Source organism: Neolamprologus brichardi, chromosome 11, assembly GCF_056152115.1.
Source record: "Neolamprologus brichardi isolate AB-2024 chromosome 11, ASM5615211v1, whole genome shotgun sequence".
Classification (NCBI taxonomy): domain Eukaryota; kingdom Metazoa; phylum Chordata; class Actinopteri; order Cichliformes; family Cichlidae; genus Neolamprologus; species Neolamprologus brichardi.
This window is the reverse complement of record NC_142114.1, coordinates 25,589,112-25,607,832: the sequence shown is the minus strand read 5'-3', so window position 1 is coordinate 25,607,832 and position 18,721 is coordinate 25,589,112. Positions and strand designations below refer to the sequence as shown.

General features: G+C 39.7%; 1 protein-coding gene across 2 annotated transcripts in view; it reads left to right on the top strand.

Annotated features, from left to right (window-relative positions):
- The first annotated feature begins 2,117 nt into the window (after nucleotides 1-2,117).
- The window catches only part of dpy19l1l (dpy-19-like 1, like (H. sapiens)), a 29,810-nt gene continuing 13,206 nt past the window's right edge, over nucleotides 2,118-18,721 (top strand). Inside the window, exons 1-10 of one of the 2 annotated variants that reach the window (XM_006791816.3) lie at nucleotides 2,118-2,537; nucleotides 2,976-3,000; nucleotides 3,100-3,187; nucleotides 5,343-5,480; nucleotides 6,597-6,717; nucleotides 9,483-9,576; nucleotides 9,808-9,865; nucleotides 12,245-12,336; nucleotides 14,364-14,463; nucleotides 16,553-16,630. In XM_006791816.3, coding sequence (XP_006791879.2) covers nucleotides 2,315-2,537; nucleotides 2,976-3,000; nucleotides 3,100-3,187; nucleotides 5,343-5,480; nucleotides 6,597-6,717; nucleotides 9,483-9,576; nucleotides 9,808-9,865; nucleotides 12,245-12,336; nucleotides 14,364-14,463; nucleotides 16,553-16,630 — 1,017 coding nt within the window. In that variant the 5' untranslated portion in view covers nucleotides 2,118-2,314. The remainder of the gene's footprint in view (nucleotides 2,538-2,975; nucleotides 3,001-3,099; nucleotides 3,188-5,342; nucleotides 5,481-6,596; nucleotides 6,718-9,482; nucleotides 9,577-9,807; nucleotides 9,866-12,244; nucleotides 12,337-14,363; nucleotides 14,464-16,552; nucleotides 16,631-18,721) is intronic. The other variant, XM_035908182.2, reaches the window with a different exon arrangement.

The window sequence follows — 18,721 nt, the reverse complement described above, 5'->3', positions numbered from 1 at the left end:
ACAGGTTGCGAATGTATTTTGCATATTTATAAGATTTTATGTACAGTTTTTAGTTCATTTCCTGCAATAGTTTCAACTTCTTTTGAATGCTGTGTTTATTTGTGTATCTTGCCATATGTTTTTTTTCATTCACTTTTCATTAGTCTGGAGGAGTCCAGGTTTGAACCTACATTGTCCATTTGTTAACTCCTTGTCCTTCATTGCTTACGAACACATGAAAAACATTTGAAAATGAACTCAATTGACTGATGAATCAAAAATATCATGTGATATGGAAACTTTTAAAAATAAATTTCAGCCTGGCATCACAGCCACTGCATAGCTGTGCTAGTTATCTCTCTGTTTGTCTTGGAAACCGAGCTGTAACTCTGAATCGTATACATTTTTATTTATGTAGTGTTACTACCTTCATGTTCCATGGTTTTTATGTTCGTTTCAGTAGATCAGTAGATGACTAAGAGATGCTCGCAGGTGTGATGAAAAACTAATTCATTATACGACTCGTTACAGTGCTTTCATGTTACTCTGTAAAATGACCTGTTTTATCTCATAATTGCCATTTAACAATATAAACATATAGGCTATAGTCCTATACACCAACACAAATCGCTATGCTAATGAGGACACATATGATCTTACTATTAGTACAACACAAAGTCAACAGCACAAACAAGCAAACTGATCGCCATGGTGATTCTAATTAAGAAACACAAATAGGTAGAAACAGAGGCTGCAGCCTGACTACTCATCAGTTTATTACCTGTTGAAGTTCAGGGTCTGGATACTGGGCTGGGGTCAGCATTCATTCAGCTTTAACGTTAGCATGCCGACTGTGCAGGTAGCAGCATAATGCAGCTGTATCTGTCCGGGATCAACTGGCACAGACCAACAATTCCATGGAACTGGACAATTGGGAACCGACTCTCTACAAGAACCAGTTTTCAATTCCCATCTCTATGTGGAAGAGTGGAACTTTAACCCCTTGTAACCCAGTTGCTAGACTGTATCTTTTATTGTTGTGTCATCATCAGCACTGATAAATGAAACAACAAAAGTTCACACAACTTTTCATCAACTCCTGTTTTTGATGGAATGAGTATCAGTATAACAGGTCTTGTAACTCAGCTGGTTTTCATTTTGCTTGTAACCATTATAGTGCCAGTTATCAGTCTACAAAGCCTATCTCCTTCATTTGTTCAGAAGAAACAGAGAGTCCTATTTAACTAATACCAGAATGCTGTCATACACTCAGAAGAAAACAGCTGGCGATATCATAAAATCAATCAGAGGAGTTGAATTTATCAATCATTTTTATTTTTGTGTGTGTGTGATGCTGTACCTTTGGCTGCATATCTGACAGGATTTCATTTAGACGCTGCTCTGCTCCTCTACTGCTCTGGTAGTGAATCATGTCAGCTTACAGCTCAGTATCTCACATTAATAGAAATCTTCTTTCTGCTGCTTCAGCTTTATTTGTCTGCAGTGGAAACATCGCTGCCAAGGCAGCTAAAGTGGCACTTGTAAAGAACACATCCCTTTCTGAAAGAAACTTGGCATACTTCTAAAGAGCACTGGATCTAAACCAGAGGAAGCAATTTGGACAGTCTGGAAGTGCCTGATAAGGTGACGGAGGCCAGTTATATGCTGCTGGAGCTTTTTGGAAAGCAATATAAATACATTTTTTAAAAAGTAAAAGCGATCTTTCTTGCTCAAAAAAATATAATAAAAATAAGAATTCCTTATATGTTACATGAAATGATACTTTGCAGAGATATAACTACAGTTTTTTTCTGTTTATGCCTGTTTCATGTTTTACATCTTTGTAATCTTTTTACAGCGTGTGATTGTTTTACATTGAGATTTGGTGGTTGTGTCTTTTTTGTGTCTATTTGGGGTCATTTCAGATTTGCAGTCTTTTTAGGGTTTTTTTGTTTTTTTAATTGACCTTTCAACAAGAGAGGCCCCTGGATTAGCCCCTGCTGTCTGTCGCATCGGGCAGTTGCATATTTTAGATGTATTACTATTTATTTATTTTTATTTTATTTATTTCGCATCTGATACTAAAAAAATAAAAATGCGCTCGCGGTTGGTGTTGCCATGGTTACGATCCCAAACTCATTGCAGTGGTGCCCAACAGCCACCAGGGGGCACAGTTTCACAAGATTTCTGGCAGGAACCAGTCAAAGCATCACTCAGGTAGTAAAGGGGCAGATTCGAGGACCAGATACGAGCGTCTGTTGGGGCTGCGCAGCTCACACCCCTTGGGTTCTTCAGCGGCTGTCCGCTCGGTTTAATTCGTCTCTTTTTGGAAATCATGGTGGCTAAAACCAAAAAGCAAACCGGGAAGAGTCCGGCGACCCAGACTGACCGCGACAGGAGCCCGCTTGTTTCGCCACCTGGCAAAAGTAACGTTAGGCGACCAGGCAGGGAGGGCAAGGTTTTCAACAGCACGCATTCAAACGGGCTTTCGGGCATCAGACACAAGCTGGGGCTAACTCCGTCTGCAGCCGCCAAGCTGGGAATCACTCTTCTCCTCGGTAAGTTCAGAACCACTAGCCCGTTAGCTTCTTGCAGAACCACAAGCTAACGAGTGCTAACACTAGCAGCATTAGCAGCTCCGCTAAATTAAGTTATCTCCGCTGCCGATCACTTGGCTAACGTTAGCTCACCCTAACGCTACCTCTCTAGCGGTAGTTACCTGCTGTTGCTGTCCTTTAAAATCAAATGAAAGTGTCCCGTATTTCTTCCGCCTATATGCCACATCAGCTCCACACGTGTTAACAGGTTTTCTGGCAAACTTCAAGCTTGGCGTTCTCCTCTAAATGCACAATAGTTATAACCCCCGTATCACTCAAAAACATCTCTCCTGTAGTCTAACCAGCGGGTTGTGGCTTTGCAAATCTAGCCTCCTCTCTCAGTGATGAAGTAGCTTTTTTTTTTCTGCAGTAGTTAAAGTTAATTATTTCTGTTCACAGCTGCACTGACTGGATATCTGCACTGGTAAGCTGCGCTTTTATCGGCTTTACCAAGTTATCGTTCACTAACTACTGTTGCGTTTACTTGCTCTTACTTCACACATATTTCTCCCCCTGCAATTAGGTATCATCTCACACAGCTCTTTGAGAATGACAGGCACTTTTCACACCTGTCTAACCTGGAGAAGGAAATGGCTTTTCGAACAGAAATGGTAATTTGTTTTTCTTTTTGGTAAGGCAACAGCAGGGTGCACAAATCTTTGATAAATATTGTCATCTGGAATCTTGAAGGGCACAGTTTTTGTATGGCCGTTGTTTACCATCGTCTACCTTTATTTTGGCATAAGACAGTAAAAAGTGTGAAATCCTTTGCTACAAAACAAGATGATAAAGGTCTAAATCAAATTAATATTTAGCATGGATTCCCTTTACCATCAAAATAGCGGCAGTTGTTCCTGGTGTTTGCTCATTTAAAGGGGGGGGCTGTTTGAGCAGATTGGAAAACTATCTTGGGTCTTTCAATAACCCCAAATTCAATCCCATGATATTAATGTATTTGGCTACATTTCAGCCATGCACTACACCTGTTGCAGAGCAGTTTATTGTCCTTGTAGCTGAAGATACACGTGAATGTTGTCCAAACAATACTTAGATATTGTGGTGGCTTTCTCTTTTTCTTTTTTTTTTTAGCTGACTTGTCTGATTTGATTACATGGTCACTGAAAATCAATAAAGAGCCATTGTGAGTGATTATTTTTATATATTTAACTTTGTTAACTTTGTTTTGGTTGAGATTTCGACATGTGCTGAGGAGGGATGGTGGATATACTAGAGAAAGGATGTTAAATATGGGGCTGCCAGGAAGGAGGAAAGGAAGAATGGCACAGAGATAATTCATGGATGTATCAAGGGAGGGAATGTAGAGGGTTGGTTGGGGGATGATAAGGATAGGGTGAACCCTAAAGGAAGTAACTGAAACAGGATGATGATTTTGTGGTCTCCTCTTCCAAGAGGACAGTGCATCCATCAGACATGAGGGCTCCATGATTTGTGTTCAGCTATGAGAGGATGTGAATTATAGATTTGTGTTAATAACAGATACCAGCCCATCTGAACATATGTGGTGGATTTTACACCCACATATTAGAAAGTGCTCTCCACCATCTTCATAAAAACGTTCACGTTTGAGCTGTTGTGGTAGGATGTGGGCCAACAACTTTCTCAGAGACTTTATGCCTCTAATTCCTTCTAACTATGTCATGATTATTTTATTTTGTCAAGCTGCTAAATGACATTGAGACAGATTAGATGTTGCCTTGATGGTACTGCATTAAAATAGGATTTTTAACATAAGAAGTGCATGCGACATTTGTAAGGGAATGTTTGGGGGGGTAGTTGTGCTTAAAATTTAAATGTGGTGAAGTTAGTCACACGAATCAGGCAGAGACAACTCTTTGGCTTTCACAACATGCACTTTTTAAACATTTTCATCACATCTTATAGACCTCATCATTGCTGAAGTCATTAAAACTTAATGAGTAGATTGTTATTGGCAATAAATATTTGCTGCTGCCCCAGTGAGCATACAAGCACTGTCACGTTAGCCTTCTGTAAAACAAAATATGACAGCAGTTTGCATTTTTTTTAAAAAAGGCCATCAAAATGAGATCAGCCAGGTTAATAAAGAAATGCGAGGCTTACAACATCATCATCACAAAACATTCCTGCATAGTTAAGATGATGATGTTGTAATAATTTCCCAAAAACAGTGCTTCTATTTGACATGCAAACTGATTTCCAATGAAAAGTTGGTTAAAGTGAACTTTGACCCTTGAGCACACCAGCCAGAGTTGGTCAACAATAACCATTGCACAGACGTCAGCTGAAGTGAAAGGGGGAGAGAATAAATATTTAGAAGACTTACTGATGACTGTAGTTAACCTAGTTTGACTATGACTGTCCATTCAGAGAAAATCAAATTAGTAATACTAACCATGTTGGACTTTACAGTTGTTACTCATCTGTCACTTTCCACGTTGATCGCTCGATAAAGAGCTGCACACGAGCAAAATTAACATTTGTGTCTATAAGCACTGCTGCTTTTTAGATCACCATCGCTCTGTGTAAAAGCTGCTGTTTAAGTGACGCTCAAGGTGAAAACTTTGTCAGATGAAAACAGAATACTTGTCTTGCCTTCCCCCTGCTGCGTGCTACCAAATGGGCTGCGAGCCATGGCCATCTGCTGAGCCTGTGTAAACCATTCCAGTTTCTTCTGTCTGAGTTGTAGTGCTGGAGTTATATTTAGTATCCGTCTGCTGCCTTTTTCTTTCTGTAATCTTCTGTATGTAATGTTCTTTTTGATACCAGGGTCTGTACTATTCCTACTACAAGACAATTATTGAGGCTCCTTCTTTCCTGGACGGCCTTCACATGGTCATGAACGATCGGCTGACCGAGCATCCGCTGGTTATTAACACACTGAAGAGATTCAACCTCTATCCAGAGGTAATATTGATTTTTGGCAAATTACCGTGCACATATTTTATTTGCTGCTCTCAGACTAAAATTATTCAGAACTTTGAAATATTTTCAGAAGAAGATCAAATCTTCATTCTCGTGGGATGTATACAGTGAATCCCTTAGTACAAACAAAACTCTTTTAGAGAAGGAATAAAAGGTTTGAAGGGTGAGGTAATTTTATCGTGAAGATGTTTTTAAGCTTTGGGATAAAAAAAAAACCTTTTTACAACACTTTATTAGTATTATATTGTTTGAAGTGTTGGCAGTACAAGAATCTGGATGCATTTAATGAGCCAAATCAGATAATGCAGGTAATTGGAGAATTACATAACAACAGTTTATGAATTTAGCAAATAGATGTTTGGTGATTAAACTTTTTTAGTCTTTTAGATGATTGCTTATGTTGAATTTTGCTCCATGCATTTTCTCCTTTCATGCATCCCCTCTACTTTTTTTCTCTCTGCAGTCCTTTGCCATGTAGCAAATAGCAATAAGTGCAGTTAGAAGTGGTATACATGCCAGATTAATGCGCTTCTCTAACAATGAATCTTGCTGGATGGAGAAACCAGATTTGTTTAATTCTTTCTTTACACGATGGTTAAGAAATATGCTCACTGAAGATGAGTGAGTGAGTAATCAGGCTACTCTGATGGAACAAAATAAAGGAAAAAGATGTGCTGGAAAGCCGACGTAGTGCAGAACAGACTGTGAAACAGCAGCGTTTTATCTCCGTTGTCTTTTTGTAATTTTCTGAGAAGCCAAATTGAAAGTTGAATTAGGTTGTTATAGATTGCACAGCTTAACATTGATTCTTGTGTGTGTGTGTGTGTGTGTGTGTGTGTGTGTGTTTTTTTTTTTTTTAAATTTATTTTATTACAGTTAGATGACTTTAAAGGCAGCACGGTGGCACGGTGGTTAGCACTGTTGCCACACAGCAAGAAGGTCCTGAGTTCAATTCCAACATCCAACACCAACATGCAAACTCATAGACCAGAATCCAAATCATGCTAGTGTCTACTCCTCAGAAATAAAAGGGAGAAAAAAAGTAATTTAAAATTTGATGTTTAAACAGGATTTTTACATCCTGTCTGTTCTCCCCAGGTGGTCCTGGCCAGCTGGTACCGGATGTACACAGGTGTAATGGGTTACTTTGGGATTCCTACAAAAATGTGCTGGTCCATCAACAGAGGAGAGGGACTCACTCCTGTGGACAGCTGTGAAGGTAAACACTGTTGCCATGGCATGTAAGTCTTAACTAGAAATGTGCTCAGTTGTGTATTTAGACACACACACACACACGGGTCAAATCTAATCCGTTCCCGTACTTCATCCTACTTGGTGACAATTGTAGCCCCTTTGCTTGAATAAACGGTTTAGCTGTCACTTAAGATGTAGAGAAGTACAAATATCGCAGATTTGAGAAGTTTGGTAAGTAATTCTTGACCTCATTTGACAGTCCGGCAGTCGGCTAAGAGATCATTTTTAGGCCTGCGGTTTAAAAAAAAGAAGAAGTAGTAGTTAAGCTTAAGGCATCCAGACATCCACTGCAAAACTAACACTTACTGAATAACATTTAATGCAAAAGAAGAGAAATATACTCATTGATTTTTTTTCTTCTAGCCTTGAGGGGGAAAAATGTTTTTAACCTTTTCCACATCTTTTTTTTTTTTTACGTTGGCTCACGGTAAAACTGGAAATTAAGTCTGCTGAGAGAAAACAAGCAAAAGCTGCTGTCAGCTTTCCTTTGTGAAGCTGCAGTCTCCATGTTTCTGTCGGTCTCATTAGTGAATGTGGCACCCCACGGCTGATGTACACAGGCTGTTTTCACAGTGTTTACATAAACCTGATGCAAGCTGCATTGCATTTCCTGTAACTCAGCCAGTATGTTATTTTTGTGTGGTTTAAAATTACACAGTAGAACGGAACAAGCAGTTTTGGAGCAAGATCCGTTTTCTGTTTGTCCAGTGATTTACCGTCACATCACGGAGATGATGCGATGTCAATGCATCTTCAATCTCTTAGTCATTGTTGCCGTGTAGGTCTGTTCTGTGTACCTTCTTATTATGCTGGAATCATTGAGAGGAGATCGTGCCAAGAATATAGCAGCGAGACGTCATTTAACTGAGCAGTGAAGTGAACAAAACCTATTTACTGTCACTAAAGTTTCAAACTTTAATCTCACCATCAGAATTTAGAGAATGACTTGTGAAACCTGCGGTGGGATGTGCTCTAATAATGTATTATTCCAGTTTGATGGTTTTTGTTTGGGTTTTTTTTTAACCCCACATTTTTTTATTTTATTTATTTTTTTGATAGGGCTGATCGTGACATGTTGTTTAATGTACTTCCTGTTTGTTATGCTTCAACTTTGGTGTCATTCAGATATGACATTTCAGATGCTGTATAAAAACTGTTATTTTTGTCACCCATCGGTTTGCTTAACTGCTTATCCAGTTCCGGGTCATGGAGGTGTTGGAGGCTATTCCAGCCAACACTGGGAATGAGGTGGCATAAACTCTGGACAGGTCCCGGGTCACAGGGCTAAATTAGAGACCGACAGATAACCATTCATACTCTGATTCATACCTACAGTCAAGTTAGAATTATCATTTAACCTAACATTCATGATTTTTTACTACGGGAGGAACCCATGCAGACACGGAGAGGACATAAAAGACCTGAGTAGCATATATTTATCTCACACATACCATTACATATGGATTTTTTTTACTATAATTTTTTTAAGTAGCAGAACTGAAAATTTTTGCAACACAGAGTCTGCAGGAAGTGATTAGTCTGTGGTGTCTTCATTGCAGAAGCAGAGCACAGAAATCCTACCTGTTCCATGGGTTATTTTTGCATGACCTAACTTGTTCAATCTGCAGTGACCCAGTTTGCACACAAAATGCAAGCAGTACAGCTTGATTGAGATGCCTGCAAATGTGACTTTCAGATCATTAAACACGTAGGGGTGTGTGGGGGTGTGTTTTCAGATTACTCCTGTAATCAGAGATTTACATTCTTTTCGTGATTGCAGTCATTTTCAAGGGGTGTTAGGGTGTGTGAGATGACTGCAAAGTGGTCTGACAAAATCAAAGGTGAAGTTAAAATCATAAGTTCAAACATATTGGCTGTGCTAGTCAGTCAGAAAAACTTAAAATCAATAATGTTTCACACAGTGCACAAACTCACAGGAGGTATGTCTCCCATCAATATTTCACTGTAATAAGTTGTTAAATCTTGCAACAAAGTTTCTATGTTTGCATCAGTGATGTTAACTAAAGCATAATTATCATCTGTTCAATGGAGAAGGATAGAAGGCAGTCCTACAAGCAAAAAAAGTGCATATTAATAATGGATTTGCTTTAATTAGCATAGGCTGCAGTCCCCCGGTGACATGGAAGAGGGTGGATGGATGGATAGATAATGTACAAAGTCATTACTAATAGAAAAAATATTAAAGCAAATGTTTCTCACAGGCTGCTCAGCCTCCATGTGGGTGGTGCTGCTGCTCAGAGAGAGAATAGTAGGATGGCAGAGCTTAGCAGTATTATTCATACATTTTTCAGTTGCACTTTTTAACACAAGGAAAATCTTGCTAAAGGAGCATGAAGCGCTATTCTACATGACAAAATCGGTAATTAGCAACAGTAAGGTGAACTGAAGTGAAAGGAACTGCAGACAGAGATGATGGGTTTGTTTCACATCCTATGCGACGTGCAAATATACCAGTAGTTGAATATTGACGTACAGCTCTTGATCATTTACATCTGTAAAAAATTATATCAGCAATTTCCAATGTCCAAACGATGTCCTCAAGTTACTACTTTCTAATAAGTCTTTGTGAAATGTAGCAAATTAGCTGGTCAATGGAAAAATAATCAGTTATTACGTTATCAAAGCTGAATTATATGTCAGAGAACTCTATTGGTAGCATTTAACCTGGATAAAAGCTGCATTTCTGCCTGTCTCTGTTGTGCGCTCCAGGAATGGGTGACCCAGCGTATTTCTATGTGGCCTGTGTGTTCCTGCTGAACGGCATGATGATGAGCATCTTCTTCATGTACGGCTCCTACCTCAGGTAACCTCTCCAGCTAAGCACTCTCTCCTGACATGCTCACATGGACACTAGTGAGGAGAGGATAATTTTTAAATGGTCCCTCCCAATAAGCTGTCAGGCGTAGACCATTTGTCTGCTGTCTCGGTCAGATTTATAGATTTGAACTATCGGAAAGAAGATAACCTCTCTGAATCCGTCTGCTGCTTTCTGCTCTTCTTTTAATCCCACCTCATTTTCATTTTTCCTCATTAGTGGCAGTCGACTGGGCGGCGTTATTACCACATTGTGTTTTTTCTTCAATCACGGTGAGGTAAGTGCAGTTCCTTTAATATCTTTATCAGGATATTCAAATGTTGGAGCTTTGGGAAGTGTAAGCTTCTGAAATCTGTAAAACTCAAAATGGAAAAAAAACCCTCAGAAAAAGAGAAGGATGGTTAATAGGGACTCGTTTCAGCCCTCAAAGGAGCTTAGAGTTGTTTTTGGCTCGCACTCAAAGCTGAATCCCTCCGCCTATCTTCTTCTCTCAAGTTTCCTCCAGAACAAATTTCAGTCAAGCGCACACTCGAACGCATTTCTGTCCTTTCCCTGAGTGCTATGGCGGCTTGTGACAGCAGCATCTGTAATTTCCACTTTTTCAGAGGAAGTAGTAAAATGGCAGTCTGGCTAGGTAGGCGCTCTGAGGTCAGTGTTGACTGTATTAAAATAGAGGTGTGGGTGTTTATTAGCCTTTAGAGACAGGTTCACTAATCTGTGAATTATGCTTCTGCAGGAAATCGAAATCGTCACTTGCTCTATTATCTGAAACTAATTTTAACTTTACGCTGTAACTTTCTGCATGACCTGACGTTCACCTCTCGAGAAATGTAACTACACGTCGTGTGGACGCACACCACAACAACTTGAGTGGTGTGGAAGGCTGCGGCATAGGGATAAAAGGAGTTTCTGGTTATGATGCAAGTTAGGACGTAGATTTCCTGCAGAAGTCTAAATCAAGCTCAACAGCAGGACCTAAGCAGACTGGAGCCGTGCACAGATAAAAGCTGCAACTGTGCAGTTTGTACCTTATTAGTCTACTGTTCCTGTTTTCACACTAAAACGGAGTAAGGAATCAAATTAATAAATCGTTTGTTGGAACACAAGAGCTCCTTATTCTATATTCAGCATTTTACATGGTGTTATTTTTATTTCTTTTAATTTTATTTCTTTTTTTCTGTTTAATTGTGAGTCTTTCATTTGTAATATTTTTACTTCATTGTTATATTTATCACGATATACATTTGAAAATTTGCGATAACGATATAACTGACAATATAATTGACACTAGACAAAATGCTTTACAACTCCACAACTTTATTAGTGCAAAAAATCCCATCAATGTATTTTCACTTAAACAAGCAGCTGTTTTTATGTGCATTAAAGTTATATAAAAATGTAACAGTGCAAATTCCTTGCTGACAGTTTAACCAAAAGGCATTTCCAGTGGAAATTGGCCGACATATCCTCAGCATAACCATGTATAATATCCACAAAACTTAAAAAGAGGTTATACACACACAATACGGTAATATTATGTTGAAGCCCAGTACGTATCACTCCGCGAGACTCCTGCCTACGATAGCCGTAATGCTCCGACAATCCATCAAGCGGTGCGGCTTCGTAGCTTAGCAAAGTCGTACTGAAACATTTGACAGATTTTCGAGCGCCGTGTACATAAAATCGTTTCGAGATCAGTAAACACAACCAGAGTTCATACATAAGGCACACGGGATTATAAGGGGCACTGTCGATTTTCAGAAAAATCAAAGGATTGATTTTAAGTGTGCCGTATTTTCCAAACAACACGGTAATAACGACGGCCCACTAGCATGCTCTACCAAAAATAGTGCTTTGTTGTGTATCTGACGGACAAAAGCTAAACCAGTTCCACACCACTGAAGTTGAAGCATTCTTACAAACCAATTCTGGTTCATCTGGTTCATCTGGTTCATTTAACGATCCACTTTCGCTCTTCTCATTCTGCGTCACCGCCATGTGTGTATGTAAACATAGGCATGCGCGTTTTATCCATATTCTATCACGATATTTCATTTTCCTATCGTTACCCAAAATTACACCGGTATTACCGTGAACGGTATGATATAGCCCAGCCCTATATAGAGCCATATCAGTCAAAAGTAGACATTCAGAAAGTTAGATGCAATCCATTTGTCTAAACTTGATTGTAGGCAATCACTTTATTTGAGGACTGAAAAGCATGAAGTACAGTCACAAAGAAACAGTCACACATCAGCCTAAAGTTGATTAACTACAGCTAAATGCAGTCACCGGCTTAAACTTTCAACTGCTTTATTTTATTCTAGTGAGGTGACCTAGAATTCATCAATAAATGTGTTCTCCTGCTACAGCATAGATTAAGAACATGCAAACCTCCTCACCCACAGTGTTTTTGCATTTAAGAAATCCTGCCAATAGACCGATACCAGATGTCTTACATTAAGTGTCTGTAATCTCTACACAAGCTGTGTGTTACTATACAGTCTGTGTCAATATAGGATTAACTGAGATTTATTTATAAGCTGCAGAGGAGTAAAATGTATCTCTGTTTTGTTTTTTCTCTCTCAAAGAAAATCAGAGTGAATTTGAGTTTGAGCAAATCTGATTCTTTTCTTGTCCACGTGTATTTTATCAGAGCACTCGAGTGATGTGGACTCCGCCTCTGAGGGAGAGTTTTGCCTACCCTTTCCTGGTCCTGCAGATGCTTCTTCTCACATACATCCTACGGTAAACTCACTCAACGTCTCCACTGCTCTGCTAAATTCATATTATTGTAATTTGGTAAAGTGTTTCAGAATGTGCAAAGGCATCACAAACACACCGAGCACATCATGAATAACTGTCATGTTAATACTGGTGTGGGACCTTGTTTTGCTTAACGAACTCTAAATGATGGTGGAAACATCTTTTGTGATTCTGCTCCATGTTGACATAATTGAATCACAAAATATCTGTTTGCTGAATGACCATCTGCCACATCCCAAAAGGGCTTTACTGGTTTCAGAGTTGGTGACTGGGGAGGTCAACAAAATCTGATCTCAGTATCATGTTTATGAAATCCATACTTGGACTTTTTTGACTAGGGCTGTGCGATATGACCAAAATCTCATATCCCGATATAAGACATCTATCGTCCCGATAACGATATAAATCACAAAAATTTTACATTTTCTGTAAATTCTGTGAATCTCGGGCAGCTCGACTTGCGTGAAGTGTTTCCAGCTGGGCGTCGTGTACCTGGAGTCGAGTGTTTTAACCGATGCATGAAACGGCGTGCTGGGAAAAGCTTGTTCTAACGTTTGAGCCTAAGGTTTATTTTTTAGCACCTGACGGCTCTTTTTGCTTCTCATCCGTAAACACTCTGCATACTCTTTCACGTGAAAATAAACAAGCGGACACGCGATAGTTTTACCGTCGTTGTTGCTAACGACAACGCATAAAAACATGTGCTTGTCTGTCTGTAGTGTGGTTATATTAAATATAAGAGAAAGAGAGAACTTCAAGAAATTAATATAGCCACTACAATTACCATCAGAACGATGAAAAAAATATTGCCATAAACAGTTTATTTTGCGACACCACGAAACAAACGATAGCGTAAAATGAAACGATAGACGTTTTTATATCGTCATCCGATATATATCGTTATATCGAACAGCCCTATTTTTGACACAGTTCACTGCTGTTTGAAGATGATAAGTTGTAGCTATGAATGGATGTACACGGTCTGTAACAATACTCCGGCTCTGTGGCGTTCAAACTGTGATTGGAATTAGTCCAGAGTGTTCCAGAAAATATTCCCAATGCTATCACACCACCAGCAGCCTGGACCTTTGGATTCTGTCTCAAGCTTTAGCAGAGTGGAGAATCATTAGACTAGCTGCAGTTTTTTATTTTTAGCCTTAAAATTTCCAGTTCGATTGATCTTGTGCTCGCTGCAGCCTCAGATTTCTGTCGACCCAGGCATGGTTTTGTACCATCAAAGCACAACTACCTAAAGGATAGTTGGCTAATTCTGAGCCGCTTTTCTGCTCAGCACAGTTACCCGTTCTGTCTACTCTGACCTCTTATCAGCTATGAATCTCTGCCTGCTAAGCTGCTGCTGGATGGGGTTTTTGTTTTTGTTTTTCATTATTCTGGGTGTTATGCAAATTCCAGAAAATCAACAGTCTCAGCAATACTCAAACATCACTGAAATACCTCCACTTCCCAAATCATCACTGCCGTCACGTGATTGTCTGATCAGATTATATGACAATAAGCAGCTAAGCATAATATCCAGATAAAACGATCACCAAGTAGATGTCTGAACACGTTCATGTAATCAGTTCATAATACCTACGCCTACACGGCTCAGATATTATATGGAGCATTAGTTGGGTATATAGTCTGCATGCCTAATTATATCTAAGCGCTTGAACGGTTTCAAAAATATGAAGAAAGATGGGGAAGCATCTGTTTTTTCTTTTCATTTTAACACCCAGCTGGTGGTTGGCAGCTCAAGTTGTGTGAAAACTGTTTTGATAGTGTGACTTCTCTTAGTGTCACAGTTAACAGTAAATTGAGAAGTACTTCTGTTTTATTTTCTTTTTAGCGTAACTTTGTCCATAATCAGGTTTCTGTATTACCATTAGTGTGAGAGTGAATGTTTGTACATCTGTGTTTTCTCAAGCATTTTAATACATCTCATCTTTATCTCTGCCACACCCTCGCTCTCACCACCTTTTCCCTCCATCTGTGTCTTCCCTCCCCAGGACACGGAACCCGAGCCGGACAGCTATGGTCGCTCTGGGCATCTCCAATTTGTGCTTTATGCTGCCTTGGCAGTTTGCCCAGTTTGTGCTGCTCACCCAGGTAAACAGAGCAAGATAAACATTGTGAGAGAATGTGAGGGGGAATGTAAAGGGAGCACAGAGATTAAAGAGAAAATAGAGACTTGGAGAGAACAGAGGACTGGCAGCGCAGGTGCAAAAAATCAGACGCTGGGCAACATAGCAAAGAAATAAAAAAATCAGAAAGACTGAAAGAAAAGGGATAAACTCAGGAGATTCAAATTATATAAAATTCAAAAAACATTCTTAAATTGAAAATTTTCTAACTGATTGACACATTTACGTTAGTATAAAGAAGTAAATTAAGGTGTGTGGGCTGGCAGACAGAAGAGTCGAATAACTTCAGAACAAACAGGTCACTGCAGCAAGCATATGTGCTTAGTAACAGTTTAGCCCACGCTGCTGCTGCTGCTGCTGCTGCCCCCTCAGGGCTCTGCTGCTTTTGTGCAGGGACTTTCACGCGGGACGTGTTGTTTCACAGCTATTATTTCTTTGTTTCACATTTATAAGCTGCTAATTGAACCCATTCACCTCAGCCACTGCATGCATAATGCAATCCAAGGCCAAATACACCTACAAGCACTGCTTACTCATCAGTACAGAGGGAGTTGGATGTCAGTTGTTGGTTTTTTTTTGGGGGGGGGGGGTTGTTTTAAAATTTGCAGTCGCACAGTTAATTTTCTACAAGGCCTACAGTAACCCCCTTGAGCAATTACAATAGTCAAACAGAATTTGATTATGATCAGTAATTGTATTGGCCAATTTAGAAAACCTTCCAACGGATTACATTTGAGTGTGAATTCCCAACACAAGAACAGGTACTGGACAGCATCCCATCATGGGTCCTTTGAAGTATCAGGGTTTTTTGTTTCTTTTTGTTTGTTTTTTGTTAAAGCGCTCACTATAACTGTAGTTAGTTTTGTTTTACATTATCAGCAGTAACTCAGACTTGTTCCCAGTGGGTGCTGGTGGTCTTACCTCTGCTTTGAGCAGATGATGTAGTTCTTTATTCAGCAGCACCCTTTAGTTTGTGCTGGAGTGGTTCGCAGTGGGGATGTGAATGAGCACCTCCTAATCTAAGGTGTTCTCAGCTAGAAAAGAGTAGCTTGCCCACTCCAGGTGGGGAATGAGTTGCTGGTCTAAATCAAAGTTCTAGTATCTTGCGGTCTTATTTATAAATGAGGGAAGACTGAAGCAGGAGATTGCCAGATGGAGTGGTGCAGTGTGTGCAGAAATGTGGATCCTGTTCCAGTCTGTCATGATGACGAATGAGCCGAGACGGAAAGCGAAGATGTCGATTTTCCAGTTGACCTCCGTTCCTACCATCCTGTGGCCTCTAGCTGTGGGGACTGAATGAAAGAATGAGATTGCCGAAACAAGCTGGAGCTGAAGAGTGTCATTTACCTAGAGCTCAGAGTAGAGCTGCTACTCTTCCGCGTTGAAAAGAGCCACTTCAGACGGTTCAAGTAAATGACTAAAATGCCTCCTAGGTGAGGTGTTTGAGCATGTCCAAATAGGAGCGGACTACATGAAAGCTGGATGGATGGATGCTAAATATAAAGTAGGGTTTTTATGTGATAAATACACTGACAAGACAACAGGAAATAAAGGGAAGAGGAATGCAGTAAAGGATCCAAGTGGTATTCGGGTTACATTTATAACAACTGCTATGTGCATTTAGAGAATCACTTTATTTTAACTGTAATCTTTCAAATACCGTGATGTATTCAGGCCTTGGGTTTAAGCTCTGGAAATGCACAACAAAAATATTATGTTAGAGTGCTTCACAAGATACATTATGTAATGCAATGCCATAAAAGCTTTAAAAAATGAGTTGTTACATGTAAAGTGCAGATTTTACAGTTTGTTTGTTTTTTTTATTGCACCCCATTTTCCCTGTTCTTTCTTGATTAATATACAATACTACAAATTACTGTTGGAAGGAAGGAATGTAAATTTCCCCTAAGGCTCAAATCCAGCTTTGACATTAGCAACTTTTAATGTAAAGATAATCATGGGAATGTTATTGTTGTTTTGGACTTTTTTGTATGTGATGCATTAATGAGCTTTGCGGAGTGAATTGTTATGGTAAACTACGCTTTGTTTTCCAGGTGGCTTCTCTGTTTGCTTCGTACATTCTGGGCTACCTCGCTGCTGCTAAGATGCAGTCCATCCTCGTCACTCATATGGTACAGTAGATAACTTTTCCTTTTGCAGTTGTTTTGTTTCTAATGGCCAACTTTACGTATTTGACACTAGTGTATTTGCATAAAGTTGAAATGTATTCGTTTAAAGCAATTTACCAAGATGTACAAGGCAGACTTTCTCTGAATCAGGTGTTTGGCATAAGTGAAAGTTTTCACTGCTCCTGTCCTCTGAGCTGTAACCTGCTCTCGCTCAGTTCTCCTTATCTCCCTCAGCTCCTCAGCTGGGAGAAATTCACATGAGCTGGTTGGACAAAGTCAGCAGAGACTTTGTCCTTGAAAAAGCTTTAAGGATACCACTGTGCATACATGAGTGCCTAAAAGACGAGGGATGTGTGGGCAAGTTATTTCACACCACCAAGGACAAAAGGATATCTGTATTTGTTTGGAAACGTGTAAAAATATTTTTCTTTGTGGGTGTAGTATTTTGGACATTGTCCCTCTTCTCCACATTCTTTACCCTTAATCCTCTCAGCATGCCAAGCTGTTAGCCAGGGCCTGTGTGCGCCACTGATAAGGAGAAGGGCCTTTGTGGTAAGATGCTGGAGATTTGTGTCAGAGGAAGGCATATGGCTCTGCATAATTTAGAGAGCTTGGGAGTGATGACTATGTGTGTGTGTGTTCAAGAAAAGAATGGACACAACCAGGAGCCGATGTCCTCTGTGACCTCCAGCTTGTGTTAATGAGCCTGAAAACTGTCATTAGTTACAGAGCGTACACATGTGCTCACTCATATGCCAATAGGAGGTTTCTAATTACATACAAAGCCTCAAAATATGTGAGCTACTGTTATAAAAATACCAGAAATACTTCCTGTCTGTATGGCAGCACTTCAGCATTTGATTATTTGGATATCATTTGGTTTCTAGGTTGTTAAGATGCTTTTTTATGTGGAAATATGTAAGACATTTCTCTCTCCTACAGCATCCATCATGCTTCATCCCACCTTTTTGTTGCCCTTTTAGTGACTTTGCAAAGTAAAGAACTTCCTAGATGCTTAATTGACCTTTTCCCCCCTCAAAAAGCCACTGAGCGGAAAACCTTATACACAGGATGGCTTTGCAATCTGGGGTCTTGCTCTTAAGCAAGAAGTCAGCTCAGCACGTGAGCAATGAACCTCTCTCATTCTTCATTGAGCTAACACAAAGGCAGAGACTGAGTACTATAAGAGAGAGAAAAGGAAAAGCTCTAAATTTTCAGTGTTGATTAGCATTATGAGAACCTGAATCTATGTACGGTACTAATCAAAGCAATTTTGATCAGTCGAAAAGCACTTTGACATTTTCTAGAGCAAACATTCATCAATATCATGATAATAATAATGATGTTTCTGAAAAATATCTGTTCAGTGCCTGAATAACTGGTAACATTTTGACTGTCACCACTGAGGTTCATCTGGCAGTACCGTTTCGTTTCCAATACTGAGTTTAGACTCATCACACAAGCAGAAAATAAACCTTTTTATATATGCCAAAGTCTTTTTACAATCTGTAAAGCATTGCAGCGGCTTCATAATCGGTATAATTTTTCTAATAAGTATCTACAACAGTTTTTCATAATAATTACAGCCAGCCCGTTCTCACTCCCGAGGCGTAACATGCCGACGTTTTGTCACGTCCCGCGGCGTTCCTGAGGAACGCGAAAGGAGACCTTCGGCGTTCTTATGGTACGTGGCGGGTTATGGGCGAAATCCAGTGCAATGATGCTCCCGCGGTAATTGACGTTCCAGCCCTAAACCTAACCTTATCCCTAGCCCTAACCATAACCTTATTCGTGACCTTAACCATGACTTTAATTATGTTAAATAGCGTGTTTCTAAGCGATTTGAAGAAAAAGCGCGAACATGTGTAGATTGAGTCCATACGGTTCTCATATTTCCTCATTTTTTTTCCGAGGTCGTCATTTAGGAACGTGGTGGGTAGCCGAAAACGTAATATGTTGACGATTTGTCACCTAGCGTAAAATGTGACGCTTTGGGAGTCAGAACGTGTTGATACAGCAGCTGCTGAAGCCCCTGGTTTGTCACTGTCAACATTATAAACAGGTCATTGAATAGGATTGTATTTTAGTTGTGGC